The sequence below is a fragment of the Bombyx mori genome, chromosome 13 (genome assembly GCF_030269925.1).
Source record: "Bombyx mori chromosome 13, ASM3026992v2".
Classification (NCBI taxonomy): Eukaryota; Metazoa; Arthropoda; class Insecta; order Lepidoptera; family Bombycidae; genus Bombyx; species Bombyx mori.
In genome coordinates, this window is record NC_085119.1 from 12193808 (window position 1) to 12212361 (window position 18554).

Here is an 18554-nt window from a genome sequence, read left to right on the forward strand (position 1 = left end):
AGGCCTCTGGGCCACCAGTAACCCCTGTCTTAAAAAAAACAATTTGGACATTTACTACGATAAGGCGATGCGACACTATAGCCATCTGCCGCACATTATTTTCTGAATCAATTCGCCGCACTTTCGGCTCTTTAGCATCCGTTTGATGAATGGACCAAATGCCTCTCCGTAAAGGTTTTTAAGACATGAGCCGCTAAAAGAACTTTATTTTCTTTACTTATGCAGTGAATCCGTGAGCTCAAAGCCCATATAATTGCTAAACAGACCTGAAGAGACTTAAACTGATTGGCATTTTAAAAACTAGCGATATCTATGAACCCCGTTAACAGTATATGTAATACAGCTAGGCTGAGAGCTCGTTCACTCATTCATAAAATAAAAAATACATAAGTTATCTTGATTCCCAATAGAACAGGGCAGTTCGGTTTGTTGATAATCCGGATCTCATGAATCGCTTGGAATCTATGGTGGAAAAGATTTAGTGATTCCTGTTTTGTAAATTATATTAGAAGTTATCTCAGAAAGATCCTTCCTTTTTTTTATTGCTTAGATGGGTGGACGAGCTCGCAGACCACCTAGTGTTAAGTGGTTACTCGAGCCCATAGACATCTACAACGTAAATGCGCCACCCATCTTGAGATATAAGTTTTAAGGTCTCAGTATAGTTTATTTTCGGTTTCCTTATTCACCACGCTCTACCCGCTACCGAACAGGGTTGACCGACAAAAAAGCGAACATCAAGCTTTTTTTTTTTCCTGCCTAAGCTATAATTAGGTTACGCTGAAATAGCCTTGAGAGGCTATTTTAGCGTAACCTTAATTAGTAGGTGAGCTCACGGGGCTCAAACCTGACAACGTTGCTAACTGAGAAGATCCGACGAGAAACTCAGTGGGCTGTGTCTGTGGGTTAATTTACTCGTCGAGCCCTTCGTCGCAAGCGATGGGTTCGCCGAGAACGATGACCGGTGCTTGAGGTACCTAAAAGCATCGTTAGTAGATCGGGAGGATCCGAAATGATGTGTTTTGGGCAACGTCGACTGCTTTCCATTCTGTTCGCAGGATCGGGAATGTAGTTACCGGCGGTCACGATGAGAGGGTTCTCGTGTCATGCCGCTTTGCCGAAGTGACGCATCGATGCCGACTGTAGATACTTACTGATGGACTCTAAGTCCAGGTCGTCATGGAGGTCAACGTTCTCGACGAACCACGCGGCTCCGACGGCTATCCTGCAAAAACGAGATTGAATAACTTGGAGTTCGCAGTTCGTTTCCCGAAATCGTTTTTATAACGTATCATTTGGCTTTCGAATAAACCCCCTCTCCACGGCGTTTTGCGTGTGCTATGAAATGTCCAATTTCAAACGAGGTTGTGACGTTGGCCGAACTGATGTCCATGAGCTACAGTGACCACTTACCCTCGGGTGAGTTATACATACATCTATTGAATGCGATATCTATACATACATATTTTGAATGCGACTGAATACCTGGTTTTTACTTTCTATTTAAAGGTAATAAAAATAAATATGTTTAATATTTTTTCTTGCAATGGCAGTATCATTGGCTTAAATGTGGAAACAGTATCCAAAATAACATACTGATCTCTTTGGTTCTGATAAAACATATGTTATTATCGGAGATTCTCTCATCCCTGGTGTTGTTAATCAAGTTCATGAAACGTAAATCCTTCAAGACGGGAGGAGGGATAGAGGAACGATCTACGACCGCATTCGGTCCGTTTCCCGCGCTCAGTGCCTCGCTTGTCGCTATCAGCGAACGGGCTAGTGTATACGCGAAAAATACGATCGAGATTTGGGCAAAGTCCTGTTAAAAATCATTCATAATAACATTAACGACTCACAAATTAACATTTCCATTAATTGTAAAAAGCCCAGTGCTCAGTCAATGCAATTGTGATTTTGGTGAAAGTGAACTTTCTAAAGAATGTAATTATTGAGATGTGGACCTCAGTGAATACTCGACGGCCTACATGAATATAAGGGCTGGGGTACGTAAAGGCTTAAAAAATATATATAAAACTACAATTATTTACTTACATAGTAATATTTAATTCATAAAATAAAAATTGAACAAAACATGAAATGTATATTTTATGAATTGCATTGCTCATATTAAAAAAAAAATTAACTAACTACATACATTTTATTTAAAGTTAAAATATTGAAGAGAAAATTAATGGACATTTTTTAAAGTCATTGGACTGTGGTTCGCAGCCGTAACTAATTGATGAACGGCGGACACCGCGGCGGCGGCAATGAGAAACAAAAAATGTATACGTCTGGGACCAAACAGCAACTCTGACACTGTTTAAAATTTATAAACAATCAAAGGTTTCTCTAATAATGTTATGTAGCTAGATCGAAAAAAAATAATGACTATATCCCAAGAGTTCTTGAATTTTGATGTTTTTTTTTATTGCTTAGATGGGTGGACGAGCTCACAGCCCACCTGGTGTTAAGTGGTTACTGGAGCCCATAGACATCTACAACGTAAATGCGCCACCCACCTTGAGATATAAGTTCTAAGGTCTCAGTATAGTTACAACGGCTGCCCCACCCCTCACCCTTCAAGCCGAAACGCATTATTGCTTTACGGCAGAAATAGGCCGGGTGGTGGTACCTACCCGTGTGGACTCACACGAGGTCCTATCACCAAAATGATGTTCATAATTTTTTATTTTTTCAACAGGTAATGCAAGGAGACATAACAAAGTTATGTGTGCTAGTCGCTACACTGGCACTGGGCAAAGTATGGGGCGAGGGGTTGTGTGAGCGGGGGCGTAGCTTTTGGGACCAGAAGAACCAGGCTTGCACCCCGTGCACGCACTGTGACCCAACCCTGCGCCTCGTTGTCAAATACCCATGTGAAGTGTACCGGGATACCATCTGCCAGTCCATCTACGAACTAGGGATATGGCCCTTCGAAAGCGCTCAGGGTGATACTAAAGACAATGACGTCAGTGATGACGAATACTACGAGTACACGGATTATGATAGTGAAGTGAGTAAAGATAACGATGGTGAAGTGACGTGGGACCTACAGACTACCAGTTTGACCCTGGCCGCCAGTGGGTGTGTCGTTTTCTTTCTCGTGGTGCTAGTAATGTCACTGTACCATGCCAAGCAATGGAAGGTAATAAAGCGGGCGCTTAAATCAGGTAGGGGTGCAAATCGTATATTCTGTATTTTTTATTTTTTTTATTGCCCATTGTAGGTGCATACGGCATGCACCTGATGGTGAGTGGTTACCGTTGCCCATGAACTTCAGCAATGCCAGGGGCAGAGCCAAGCCGCTGCCTACCGTTGAGTACTGTGTATTTACTAGATTTACCACTGCGCAATAATACTACTTCTACTTTGTCCTTCTGCGATAGAAAACTCTATATTATTAATTAATTTAATATAGGTATGATTAGTATTCGCGAACTGAGCGTTGAGACGCTTAAAAACACACTTAAAAAATCGTCACTACATGTGGAGAATTTTGATGATTTTTTACATCGGTGTGAATGAAACCTTCATAGTTAATCATATAGAAAAGAACATCGAAAAGCACATTTATCTAGGGTTTCTATTATTATTTTAATTTCTTTATAACACAGCAAGAGCGACGCACCATTTTGTTATCCCTATTTTATCAATGTAAAATTTCTTTCATAAAATGAATGTGAGATAACTGCTTCCATTAAGCATCTTACGAACCCAAACTACATATTAAGCCTCCCTTAGAAACGTTCCGACAGCCTCTTAGAAATGTTTCCCTTAGAAATGTTTCCACTCCCGGCTGAACCCTCGAACTCACCTTGGTGAAACTGTAAAGGCAATCAATAACAATAACAAACAACAGAAATCCCCCCAAAACATTTGAATAAACATAATGAAAATTTCCGGAATAGCATGTTATTATACAGCACTTCGCTGGGCATTTAAAATTAACATTATTATTTCTCACCCCCATAACGATTCTCATCATTAACGCCCCCGCATCTGGTGTAGCGAGTCCAACACTCATATAAATATTAGCCTATCCATTAAGTACATGTATTTTCGACATGGATAGCAAGTTTCAAGTCAATCACATGCAAGGTTCAGGAGTTATAACGGAACATCCGTAAACACCACTGTAGATTTATATATTAGTATAGATATAAACAGCCAAACAGTTCCTATAACTTTTTTAACGATATTCTCAAATTATATTATATTTGTACTTGAATTTTCACGCACTTGTTTTTTTTTTCGTTTCTCCATTATATAGATGAAATGCCCACAATTCCTTTTTTTCGTAGTTCACTTACCAAACCTAAGTACCTATACAAACAATAATTATTTCCAATAAAAAATAAATAAATAAGACTAAATGAGTTTGTGGAGGTGAATTAAGATAGACTATATTCGTCATTTCCAAATAACATTGTGTAACAGCGTAGGTATAATGTAAGGAACCATCCAAAAGTAATAAAATGAGCTTAAACAACAAAAATGATATCCGAGATGGTCGTCGATACACATCGTTGTTCAGTCAGCGGAGTAAATAAGTAAAAAAAAATCTTTAGTGATTGATAGTATAAATTTGTTCAGAAAGTTGTTTAAGTAATGGCTGCCATACGAACCGAGGTATGGACAACATTTTCAAATCATTAATTTTTTGCCACTTACTACGGAACCTTGAAAAAAGGGGATAGTTGAAACGAAATAGGCACTGAACATATACCTACAAATATGTAAAAAGAATAATTCGCGTACTGTTAACATGTTCAACGGAGCATAAATTATAGTTTATTTATTCAGGACTAACGATTCGATCATTCGACCTCGAAGTGGTGGCATTTTTTATTATCCAGACATGGGTTACGCTTGACGAATATCAACAACAATGTACTCAGATAGTATTTTTAGTTTTTAAGATAGTAGGTATACATTACATTTTTACACGCATCTAGTATTTCTCAATCGGTTCGCTTTTTCATTTTTAATTACTAATAGATGAACAATTATGCGGCTAACTTGATAAAATGCCCGACAGTCTGCCTATAATTGGTACTAAATAAATAATTATATAAAAGAACAGAGTCCGAGAAGCTAATTTCGGTCTAACTTAAAATAAGTAGTCTATAAAAATTATTCCAAAATTTTGATAATAAGAAAATAAGAATCAATCTCTCCAAACACGTTATACTAAAAGTGCTAAAACTACTGGTTTTTGCCCCGGTTCATTGTTAAAATGAGATGAAGGTATCATTTTTATTTGCTTCACGAGGTGTATGATCTTCTCGTTCAAGAAATGATGGTATTTGCAAACACTCGAGAGACTTCCGCCCCGCGTGTTCAATGATTTGGAAAGCTTGCGAATATCAATAAGCTAAAATAACAAAATTTATCATCGGTCGAGTTCAAATGACCGATTTATCTTTAATTTTCTTACACGCCTTTTTTCGCCGGTATATTAAATCGACGGGTCCTTACTCCATTTTTGGTACTATAGCGTTGTCTGTAGGAATCCAACGAAACACCGTCACCTTTATAAGTGCCTCTTCCCGATTCCGAGCCAGAACACAAGAACGTCACGAGTGACGGATAGCGTTAGCTCTCATAAGTTAACACAACCACAAAGCTGATGGGCCATAAAATTTACTGGCGATGGAGCCGGGCTTATTTATTCTGCCCGTGGCTCGGCGAAAGCGGATCGGTGTGGATGTATAAGTGTGCTTAGTGCGAGTTTTTTAACGTTCTCGATAGAGTAAAAGTTAACCCAATTTTGTATGCAGTTGGAACAGCACCCCTAACGGCAAACGTAGTCAAACGATCCCATTCCATACAAATATGAGCTAACTTTTACGCTATCGAGAACACTACCCGTCGCTTGAGACGAAGGGCTCGACGAGCGAATTAACCCAAAGTTTCTCGCCGGATCTTCTCAGTGGGTCGCGTTTCCGATCCGGTGGTAGATTCTGCGAAGCACTGCTCTTGCTAGGGTCAGTGTTAGCAACACTCCGGTTTGAAACCCGTGAGCTCACCTACACACGTTAGGGCGAAGCTGAAATAGCCTCTCAAGGCTATCAACATAGGTAGGGAAAAAAAAGCGTTAAAAAACTCGCACTAACCACATTGAGCTCTCTTTCTCAGTCCGCCTTGCGAGATGATGAGTCGCAGAAGTGGAGTGTAACTTTTAACGACCCATCGCTGTCGCGCATCTTAATCAGAGACTACCTGTACGACGATAGTACGACTCTTGTAGCCTTTGTTGCGTCCATGTCGCAGCCATGTTAGGTGTCTCGGCAACAACGTTGAATTCTATTAAATAAAAAAAGAGGCAAGTATATGCCGTGACAATGAAAAATTACGTACTCAAAATAAACGTTGATTGTTAAAAATCAAAATATTTTTATTTATTTCCATTCAAATCTTTTTTAATTTCTATTAAGGTGGTAGGACCTCTTGTGAGTCCGCACGGGTAGGTACCACCACCCCGCCTATATCTACCGTGAAGCAATAATGCGTTTCGGTTTGAAGAGTGGGGCAGCCGTTGTAGCTATACTTGAGACCTTAGAACTTATATCTCAAGGTGGGTAGCGCATTTACGTTGTAGATGTCTATGGGCTCAGTAAGCACTTAATACCAGGTGGGCTGTGAGCTCGTTCACCCACCTAAGCAATAAAAAAAAAATCCATTCAAATCTTTTTTAATTTCTCAGAACATGAATCTCGGATCAAACACTTTTTAGTAATTGAAAAACGCATAGACAGATAAAATTATTGTGACGACCGGTCTTATGAATATAAATACGTAAAACGAAATTATGTGAATGTTGTTGTGTCTGTTTTATGTATTTGATCCATAACCTGTAACGATTCCATCGAAAATAACCAGAACAAAATACAGTTAGTTAATTGAAATGTACAATATGTATGTGAAACCTTTCTTGAAGTCGATAAATCTCAGTGGAAGAAACAGACCTCATTTCAACAACGAACGAGCACGCACTCCGTGTAAACAATACGAGTTTGTTTGAACATGTGCACTACTAATTTAGACCTGCGTAGCGGACCGCCCGCGTAACAATAGCTAACGGTTTTTCTGTTGCATACATCTACACCAAAATTAGAATCAGAACAATGTAACAAATTCGCTGCTTTATTAAGAAATTTTGAATTTGGTTTTATGGTACCTTTTACTGGTTGTAGGACCTCTTGTGAGTCCGCACGGGTCAGTACCACCACCGTGCCTATTTCTGCCGATATGCAGTAATGCGTTTCGGTTTGAAGGGTCGGGCAGCCGTTGTAACTATACTGAGAATATACCTTAGAACTTATATCTCAAGGTGGGTGGCGCATTTACGTTGTAGATGTCTATGTGCTCCAGTAACCACTTAACACCAAGTGAGCTGTGAACTCGTCCACTAATCTAAGCAATAAAAAAAAAAAATGCTGCCAACACCGGTCACAAAAACAGTGCTTATGAAGCTCTTACCTATGTTTTTATTATGATTTCCAGATGTTCAAGACCTCACTGCTAAGCTAAAACTCATGGAGTCCGGTGGAGACGCGCCTGCGGAACCCGTAGTTACTACTGATCATCACTTATACTGTAATATTCACTTAGGAAAAGAAGCTCTGCTTGGTGAGTTCACACTATCATCTCTCAAACTACCTTTTTTTAAATTATATATTCAAAATAAACGTTTATGTATGCGGTGCCTGTACCAAGGTGTTTGTTTGTTGACAACGTTTTATTTCTTATTAAAAATTTAAAAACAAAATATACAAATTTTATCAAAAATAAAACTGAATTCAACGAAATAAGACGTAGATTTCATCAACGTAGTCCAGTAAATTAAATATGAATTATCAAGGATAACTCAAAAATGGACCAGAAGCACCAGAATTGAAATCAAATATTAATCAGAATTGGTTCACATAGAAAAACAGATCTGAGGTAACATCTCATTTTTTGACCTCCGTTATGAAGGTATTTCGTCAAGCAGAATCTCAAATGAAAGTCCTGGCTATGTCATGACGCTTTTTTTCCCTTTGACGACCTAAAAGGGTCTCCGATAAAGTTATATTCACGCAGACTGTATCTTGGACTGGCCTGGAGTGTTCTCACGTTCAGTTTGACTGGCGCCACGCCAGTGTACTTTTATAAATCTGTCGCGTGGGCGTCAGTGTTCTTGTCGTCTGGTGTGGGCACTTCAAATAATATTTATATTGGTATCTCCTCGAGGTCAAACCGTTATGTTAGTTATCTTATATATTATTATCTTATACCTTTAAACGAGCAATTCTTGTATAATATTTAATCTGAATTCGGAAACGCCTCGGAAACGGCTCCAACGATTTTCATAAAATTTAGTATACAGAGAATTTCGGGGACGATAAATCGATCTAGCTACGATTTATTTTCAGAAAACGTTGTTTTACTCGTGTTTTCAATAATCAACTCTTCACAATATCTATTGGCGAATAATAATACTATTTTTCTTAATTGAGGGCAACTAACCGCTTTAAAGACCGCAACAAGATGGCGCTATCAAAAAAAAAACGGTCATCATCTAGTTTGTCTAATGCGTGGTGATGCGCGACGTTTATTGCATTCGGAAACTGTCGCCTCACTGACGATCTTCATTAAGTACGTTTCAATAACGTTCCATGGCCGCAGATGCGTTAGGTTCATCAATCGAGGTCGTGGATGCCATCACGCACGCGTGCTCAATGTCGATCAAATTTTAATGGGCTTCGATAGTTTGTTCATAGGTAGACACAGTTGAACAGAAACCATTGTAGAATGATGTCGCAATCGCCTAGAGCACTTTCCAAAATGGCCACAGAATACTTGCAATTGATTTAAATATATGTTTAAAACATGTAGCGTCTCTAATACGAAGTTATGTACCTATAAAACTATTGTGATGGTTGTTGCTATTTGTTAAAAAAAGACCGAAATCATCTTCGTATAAAATATATTATGTGTTATAAATAACTTGTGACCAAATGTCGTATAAACATTTGTAAGACGAATCATATAAATCTAATATATTCAGAAGCACACGCGTGTTCACCTTATAACAGTAGATCTAAAATGAGTAAAAACCACATAAAATGATGAAGAATTGATTTATACATTATTTAATTTTATAAACCTATAACTAATTTTATGTAAAGTGAAATGTAAATCCTACTAACCTGCTTTCGTATATTAAAGATTCGTCGGTCAGAATCATTAGCCAGTAAATAGCATTCAATCTTAAAGCCATTGTTAGAAAGTCGTGTCTTGCCGCTGTTGATAGGTGTGTATCCAGCACGTGTGTTGATTACAGGTTGTTTGTAATGCAGGCTTGTCGCCGCGACGATGCTTCCGCCCGTGAGCTTCACTCGTGCCGCTTGGAAGGTCCTCGCTTCCGGCTCCTATCGATTTTCGACAAACACCAATATTTGTTGATAAATAGCTGTTCTTCGTTTTCATATTACTCGTATATTTTACATTTCAATATATCGACAAAAACACGAAAACAACAATACAACTTTATACCTAAATCGGGCCAGATCTAATGCTTTTTTACGTCATCATAATAATATTACAACAAATATTTGCCTATGTGTTTTTCTGAGGCACCGGTACCGTCAATCTGATGAAAACAGATACAACAAGAACTTTCTTTGTTTTTCAATAAATGAATAAATGTGAATTTAAAATTTGATACTCACAATTAAGTAAGTAATCAAAACATACCAATCATTGTTTAGTAACACTCTTTTCAAAGTACAGTCAAGTCCACGTACGCGGCAGTTAATTATTTTCATTCTTTAAAATCGATAAAACCGCTACTCCGTAAAGGGTTTTTGTGGCTTTATTAACCAGGCTATTGTTTGTGTGTTAGCGTTATTGGGACATACTTTTTTTTTGAATGAGTGATTACTGGTGGCCCAGTGACCATTCCAGTTTCCAGGAGGAGGTGGGATTTTCTAACAGCTACCCGAGCGCCTCCGAACGAGACCTAACAACTCAAGAGTAGCTGCTTCGCGAATGAATCTACTACCGGATCGAAATCGGAATCAAAATCCGCTGAGAAGATCCAGCGAGAAACTCAGCGGGCTGATGCATGGGTTACTCTTTGTCGAGTTCGACGAGTACGGTTACCGGGTGTGCCATAATATCGCAGACATGTTTCATTGGTTTTAGATTTTCTGGTGGGTATCTGCACTAAAACGTTATCGTGGTCGTCCAGATGAAAATATTACACTAAATATGTGGCCAGTTTCGAAGTTTCAACTTTTAATCGCGTGCAGTTGTACAATACATACCTATACCTGAATGTATGAGCAACGTTTTAAAATAAAATCCTGAACCGAGTCATAATAATTGATGTAATTATGTAAATGATGAAAGCTAAAAAGGCTTTGTCGACACACAACGCTTAAAGTAAATTAAAAAAAAACAAAGCCACTCCAAGGTTGCGTGAGCCGGCATTGTGCAATGAACCTGAAGATTTTATTATTCCGTGGGTGCACTCCCTTCGTGGGATAAATAATATCAAACGTGTGGTCTTTATTCATAAGAATTGCGCTGTATCGTTTTAATGTAAACAACGTGTATAACGATTAAATAGTAAAAAAATACGTGTTAAGTATTTTCAAGGCTGTTAATATTGTTACAAGCTAACATTTTCTAAAAATTTAATTGCAAATATATATTTTAGTGATTCGATCAATATAAATAAATACATTAGCAATTTAATTACAATCCAATATACTTACATACAAATTCCGTTGTTAAAATGCACTTCATATTACTGTCACGTCTCATGCACTCGTGAGAGAGGAATAATATTGAAGACGTAGAGATACCTACTTGTCTTATTGAACAGCAAACAATTCAAAATTCAAGTCATAGTATTTTGTAAGCCTGGAAACCTTGATCATATTTCACATTCTAACGATTTAGAACATTTCTATTTGTAGAGTAGGTAAACATGTACAATATCATAGTAATAGTATAAAATGGAAATAGAATTTCAAACATACATGTTTACTAAGATAAAGGAAACTGAAGCTGATTTAATTTATCGTTTCCTTGTTTTGAAATGTTGTTATGAAATCTAAAGTTCGACGTCAAGACTGCTCCCATAAACGTTTTCATTATATATCTATACTTACTATAATATTATATTATATTATAATATTATAAAGAGGAAAGATTTGTTTGTTTGTTTGTATTGAATAGGCTCCGAAAATACTGAACCGATTTGAAAAATTCTTACACTGTTTGGACATGGACATGGACATAATAATATGCTATAGTCTTTTTTTTTAAATTAGGGATCTTTACTAAAACTCCAATAATGTAACGCAAGGTGTAAAAAAATTACCTAAAATATTCTGCGAAAACTATTGATGATGAATAAAATAATGTACTACGACTTTGTAGAACAAATTATTATTTACAAAAAGTGTCGCGACAGCATATGTCTAACTATTATAGTTATGCCGCAATAAGTGAATTTAAAAAAATAATAATAAAACAACGTCAAATATCGTTGAAATTTTTTTAAAGACCCGAGCGAAGCCGTAGCGTGCCTCTATCAACTATAAAGTAAGTAGAAAGAGTTTTTAATGAAAGAAGGGAAAATGGGATCATAAAAAAATGAGATATAATTATAAACGGATGTAGGGTAAGCAAGCGTGACGCCAGAGGCCCGGTTGAGCTCGGCCTCATTTCTCTCAGCGCCAGGAAACGAGCCGAAAGCTTCCTTTCACGCCGTGTTTGCGCTGTCAATAATAGATTCCATCCACACTGTCTATCGATCCAACCCATAAAATATATAAAGAGCGGTCGCTGACGTGCGTCGTTAGACTAAAATAAACACAAAACTCCAACATATGAAATCCTAATGTACCTATGCGGTATAAACTTTCCATAGGACGTTGTACCATCAGGCATGGGAACAAGACAACAATATCAGGGTCGTGTCCTGCATTGTGAATTTGCGAATGCGTTTCCTTTTCCACTGGCGACTCCGGAAGTGTTCAAAAGCCCTTTATGGTTTCGTTCTTTAGCATGCAGAGAAACGGCCGATGTCAATAACACAAGAGTGCTTAAAAATATTCCTAATATACCTACTTTAATTTGCGAAGCACGTCTTGACGGCACGCACGCTTTACTGATGGTATATTGTGTGCCCGCGTAGATCGGTATCACCGTTCTGCCTGATCTGACGTGAAGCAGTAATGCGACCTGCTTCCTTTAAAACTTCTATTGAAGCCGGCATTTTTTTTTTATTGCTTAGATGAGTGAACGAGCTCACAGCCCACCTGGTGTTAAGTGGTTACTGGAGCCCATAGACATCAACAACGTAAATGCGCCACGCACCTTGAGATATAAGTTCTAAGGTCTCAGTATAGTTACAACGGCTGCCCCACCCTTCAAACCGAAACGCATTACTACTTCACGGCTGAAATAGGCAGGGAGGTGGTACCTACCCGTGCGGACTCACAAGAGGTCCTACCACCAGTGAAAACTACACTAGTGTCTATGAGTGTCGCTGACCCTCAACACAAAGTATGTCGCGAACTGGTCTACGCATAATCTAAGGGTGACGCACAATATTACAGGGACTTTCCTATGCTGTCTTTTCCATGAAATCGCTGAAACGTGCTAAATTTCTCAAGTTATATTCAAATGCATAAGATCTATTTTAAAGTGGAAGAATAGTTCTGGTTTTAGACCCTTATAATTCCTTAGTTGTTTCTGACCTGTCAGGACCCACTGTGCTCATAAGTTCTCATCAGTAACACGTCTTTGGTCGTATTCTAACATTTTGAATGAGAGTTCTCGAGACAGAAGGTTTATTCTTCTTCCATATCGATTTATTATTTCTGAAACACCATGTTATCCGTTTACATATTTTGATAATAGGATTCCATTACTATAACTCAACGATTCTATTTCATATCAAATAATGTTTCACCCATGAACAAATCAAGGGCGGATCCAGCTTTGGTGCCAGGAGGGGGTCACATAGTCATGGTCAAGTCAAGAACTTATAATTTAATTTTGATAACAATAGATACAAGTAAAAAGTAGGTATTTTATTAATGTACGTAAGTACTGTACTTAAAAATATTTATTCTTTATTGTACACTTGAAAAACATAATAACTTGTACATTTACACGTACATATTGTCATCTTCTCTTGAAGACATCCAGAGAAGCACTATCACGGTTTTTTTTTTTGTTTTCCTTCCTCATCTTGTATCCTGGAGCGGCTATTCCAGCGTAACCGTAACGACGATGCTAACACGAACCCTAGCAAGAGTCGTGCTTCGCAGAATCTACCACCGGATCGTAATCGCGACCCACTATGAAGATTCGGCGAGAAACTCAGTGGGCTGTGTCTGAGAGTTCATTTACTCGTCGAGCCCTTCGTCGCAAGCGACGGGTTCGACGAGGACGGTGACCGGTGCTTGAAGTACCTAGAAGCACCGTTAGTGGATCGGAAGGATCCGAGATGACGTGTTTTGGGCGACGTCGACTGCTTTCCATTCTGTCCGCAGGATCGGGAATGTAGTTACCGGCGGCCACGATGAGAGGGTTCTCGTGTCATGCCGCTTTATCGAAGTGGCGCTTCGACGCCGACTGTATAGATACTTAATGATGGACTCTAAGTCCAGATCGTCATGGAGGTCGACGTTCCTGACGAACCACGGGGCTCCGACGGCTATCCTGCAAAAACGGGATTGAATAATTTGGAAGGATTTTAAGTGTGTGCGGGCCGCGTGAGCGAACACTACACTTGCATAAGTCATGACTGGGCGTGTGCAAGTTTTGTAGAGTGTCACCTTATTTCTAAGGGACATTTTACTTCGCCTGCATATCATCGGGTAGAGACGGCCTAGAATGAAGGCAGCACGATCGCGTACCGTCTTAATATGGGGGCGGAATGTCATCCTTCTGTCGAGGGTGACGCCTAAATATTTGACCTTCGGGGCCCACGGTATGGGCTGGTCGAACATCGTGCTTGGGCGAATGGCGGAGGCGGAGGTGTCGACGCGCCTAGACGGGAGAGGGATGCTCAACGTGGTGTTCGGAGGGCGACCCCTTTTGAAGAGCACCGCTGTGCTTTTCGTGGGGTTGATGTCGATGCGCCACTTCCGGAACCACTGTCCCATGGTGGTAGCTGCGGTCTGAAGTCGTCGATGAAGCAACGTCTTCTTCCTACACGAGTAGTAGATGGCGGTGTCATCAGCGAAGAGCGCCAGATTGGTCTCCGGAGACCGGAGTATATCATTGATATGCAAACTGAATAGTAACGGGGAGAGGGCGGAGCCTTGCGGGACTCCGGCTGTGACGTGACGGGGGCGGGAACGCGTTCCCTCGACTCGATATCGGAACGAACGGTTCGACAAGTAGTCTCGTATGATGAGCACGAGTCTGTCTGGCACTCCCATGTTATACAGTTTGTATATCAAACCGTTGTGCCAGACTTTGTCGAACGCCTTCGCTATATCGAAGAAGAGGACTCCTGTCGGGATGGGTTTCCGCCTATTCAGCCCTAGTAAGATGTGCTCCGTGAGGCGGTGCACTTGATGGACGCACAAGTGTCTGGCGCGGAACCCAAACTGCTCGTCGATCAATATTTTGTTGGACGCGACGAAGTCCCAGAGGCGTTTACGAAGGAGCCGTTCGTATAGTTTGCCTATCGCCGGGAGGAGACTGATGGGGCGGTAACTCGCGGTTTCTTTCTTCGGTTTGCCCGGCTTGTGTATGCCGATAACGTCAGCTTCTTTCCACGCCGCGGGAAAGATGCAGTTCGTCATAGCAGCATTTAAAATGGTGGCCAATATCGTTATTATTTGGGCTGGTAACAATTTAAGCGCGCGGTTGCGGATGCCGTCGGATCCGGGAGCTTTCCGTGGTTGCAGGTTATCGATCGCATCCTTAACCTCGGAAGTGGTAATGGGGGGTAACGCGGCCGAGGGCGGCAGGGAAGTTCTGCGCTCGACCTCCTTGTCGACTAACTCGGTGTGATCGGGGTCCGCGTGTTGAGTGCTGGTGGTGCACTGCTCTTGCAGTGCATCGGCCAGCAACTCTGCCTTGTTATCGTCATCGTAAGCCGGTGGTTGGCCTGAGGGGCGTGCGAGAGGCGGCATAGTGGCGATAGTTTCGGACTTGAGGGTCCTAGCTAGTCGCCAGTATGCTTGGTGAGTGGGCGCGAGTTCTTCTAAGTAACTATCCCAATTTTCATTTTGGGCGTCGCTTAGGCGGGATTTGACCTCCCGCTGTAGGCGACGCATCCGAGCCCGGTTTGAATCCGTGGGATATCGATCGTGGGATCGGATTGCCGCGTTCCTGACTCTTAAGAGATCCCTAAGCTCGGGGAAAGTCTGATGCGGTGGAAGCAGTCCTCCACATCGACTTGTTTAGAATATCTTATGATCGCGGTCGAGACGTGATCAGTGAAGATGTTTATGGATTCGACTGTGTCCTCGGGGGATGGAGTTGAATCCGGGCCGCAGGGGAGGATTGTTGGAGCGATGTCAGCTAAGCACGTGCCCAGCTTCTTCCAATCCACCATGGTCCTCGTATCTGGTTCGCGGTTAAGTGGGCGACCGAGCTGCATGACGACAGGTCGGTGGTCTGAGTCGAGTTCTTACATTGCCTCGATGGAGCGCAAGCGCAGAGTTACGTTCCTCAGCAGTGCCAGATCTATTGTGCTCGGACGACGCGCGGCGTTGTAGGGATAGCACGTGGGGGTCGGGGGGCTGAATATTTCGAATGTGAGGTCGTCTATGAACGCGTCGAGACGCCTACCGTTCACATTCGTGCGATGGCAGTTCCACCTAGTGTGGTGGCAATTTAAATCGCCTGCCAGAATGACCGCGTCCCCCATACCGAGCAGCGTCTCGAGGTCACTGCTTAGGAGGGGTTTGTCAGGGGGGAGATAGACGGATGCGATGTCGATCGGCTGGTGTTCCGTCAGCGCGATGCGGCACACTGACGCCTCGATATGTAAGAGCGAGGGAGTATCGAGAGGGACGCAGTGCAGGGCCCTCCTATAGTAAATGATCACGCCCGGAATGAAGCGGCTTATTTAAATTCCATAACCGTGGTGAACGGTTTGTCATAACAGCTAGAGGTATGTCGAGGGGTATGACGCAAAACTCCGCAAAAGTGGTACGACAAGGGTTTCCAACAAACAAAATAGAAACAGACAAAATACATATATTTAAATAACAAAATCAATTTTTCTTTTACGTCTTCTCCCGAAACGCGTTATTACGTCATTTACGTCAATGGGTACGTTTTTATGAACGTGGAGAAGTGCCAGTCCGGTTAGGCGATCTTCAACCATTGAAGATCTTACGATTTAAGTCTGCGCAACGTAGAGAAAGACCTAGACGTTACGCAGTCGACAAGCGCGCGCGAGTGTGGCGCGGTAAAATTCAAATTTTCGATGCGTTCGTTCCCAAACATTTGCCATCATACAAAGTTATTATATTGTATTAAATTAATTAAGGAGCAATATAAGGAGCAATAATATATTGTACCTAGGGACCAGCTCAGGGGGGGTCATGACCCCCATGACCCCCCCCCCCCCCTGGATCCGCCCTTGGAACAAATCCATACTTTTCATCTGGTCTATCCTAAATGACATACCAAAGAAAACATATACTTATACATATTATATAAAACATTAAAAGCACTGTGGTATCTTAAACATACTAGTCGATGCGTGTAGGTATTAGAATTGTTATATGAATGATGTTAGGGAAATGAAATACGGCAGGCTGGCGCGAAGCCCTCCTTGCAAAAAGCAGTTACCAGAATCAAGGCTAACGTGAATGTACATCAGTTGTACCTACGGAACGCCTTCTTCAAGGCAAAATAGACAAAATGGTAAACCTTATCCATACAATACTACTAATACTCCTACTATACTAGTTATAATTCTCTGAAACGACAACTTCAATAATTTTCCTTCTTCAAAGGTAAACACTTGAGTTACATTAGCATTTATTCACGTAAGTAACACTCGAATGAAGCTAGGAACTGATTCGATAACCAAATAGTTCAGAGTAACTTGATTTCGTTCCAAAAACAGGAATTTAAAATTTTATTTCAATTACATGATTTTTACACGTAGGTAAATCTACAATATAAAGCAAAAAAACATACATCCCTAAAGAACACTGTCCTCCCTTTATCGCGCTACAAATATCTCAGGGCGACAGACGTACTAAACGTCAAAATATGATTTATTGTATTTATTTCGCGCACCGCCAAAAACCACTTCATTCTCGATTCATATTTAAATTGTTTATCTCGCACACTATAGACACAGTGAATCTAGCCAGACGCTGAAGGTTAAATAAAGACGGAATAGAATATCATAGTTGCACTGAGTTAGAAGCTTCCTGGAAATGCTGGGTGAACAATTTCTCGCACGTTCCACGTACGTACCTACTCCTCGCTAACATTAGAAACTGTTTATTTTAAATCCAGAACTAAAACGTTTACTTTAAACAAATTTTATTATTACATACCAACTCAAATGTTTTGATTTAATTTTTTATGTTATCAAATGCTTGATTAATCTAATTTTGTATACCTACCATAAAGTAGAAAATTTTTGCAATTTGTACAAAATAGATTAGCGGCTGGAACGCGGGGTGCTCGGAATGCTAAACACGTGCACGTGCCGTAAATTCAAACATGGACGCCACAAAACCGCAATTAGCATGAGCGCAAAATAAATGTACACATAAATTTTATATAAAAGCTTATTGTGCATAATACGAGTAATTGCGAATTCATGCGGGCTCTAATATTGAATAATAACGGAAGTTTTTGTTGTTACAGGTACAACACCAACCAAAAAAGGCACGGGCAACGTGTACACACAAGAGAAGCATCCGTCTTGATTAAATACCACCGAATCAACTAATTTAGTTAACTGTACATACAAACCGCAGTCAACATGTAAAATTATTTTATTTTTGTAAAATGACCTCGCATATGAAGCACAAAACAAAACTATATTTTCATATACAAATTTTATCTTATTAGTATCGTTTTTTTTTTCGAAATCTATACCTTCGAATTCATAAGCAGTCGCTAATCATAGTGATCTGCTAATCACCTATCCGCACATACAAAATATTTGTTTATAGAAATAATGTAGCGCACATTCTGGGGCGGGACGCGACCGCGTCTGACGCGCGGGCGTTCTCCAAATAGATTCGACCGAGCTTCGTCGAGAACACAACTATTATGAACCAGACCATTAACAACTTTATTGGTATCAATTTTAAAGTCTGTTTTTATCAATCAGTTGGTGTTTAGCATTCAGCAAGCGCGGAAGGAAGTTATTTCTCAGCGTTCATTCCGCGCATCCACACCTGGCACTGTTTTCCATAGCACGCTTGGGTTTTATGGTATTTTGATAGCTAATGTCCGGTGTAAGAGTTATGAATAAAACAACAACAATACTTTTTAGACTTTATATTATTACCAATAGGTACGCGAACTTACCTCAGTTT

The 18554-nt window shown here is 40.5% G+C and overlaps 1 protein-coding gene and 1 long non-coding RNA gene across 2 annotated transcripts; one reads left to right on the forward strand and one right to left on the reverse strand.

Moving 5' to 3' along the window:
- Window positions 1-894: 894 nt before the first annotated feature.
- LOC134200002 (uncharacterized) lies at window positions 895-10828 on the reverse strand. The gene is made up of 3 exons (XR_009974736.1): window positions 10773-10828; window positions 9201-9422; window positions 895-1225 (listed from the first exon to the last, which is right to left on the reverse strand). It is a non-coding gene; the product is annotated as an uncharacterized LOC134200002 (long non-coding RNA).
- LOC101743831 (tumor necrosis factor receptor superfamily member wengen) lies at window positions 1583-18080 on the forward strand. Its single transcript, XM_004927741.5, has 4 exons — window positions 1583-2006; window positions 2708-3176; window positions 7513-7638; window positions 17875-18080. Exons 1-4 carry the CDS (start codon window positions 1989-1991, stop codon window positions 17934-17936), a joined length of 675 nt encoding a protein of 224 aa, XP_004927798.1. The 5' UTR covers window positions 1583-1988; the 3' UTR covers window positions 17937-18080.
- Window positions 18081-18554: the final 474 nt, after the last annotated feature.

What these genes read in the sequence shown, in the direction of transcription:
- LOC101743831 (XM_004927741.5), top strand. An exon ending in AAAGCGGGCGCTTAAATCAG is followed by an intron (nt 3,177 to 7,512) that starts GTAGGGGTGCAA and finishes TATGATTTCCAG; the next exon opens with ATGTTCAAGACCTCACTGCT. An exon ending in AGGAAAAGAAGCTCTGCTTG is followed by an intron (nt 7,639 to 17,874) that starts GTGAGTTCACAC and finishes TTGTTGTTACAG; the next exon opens with GTACAACACCAACCAAAAAA.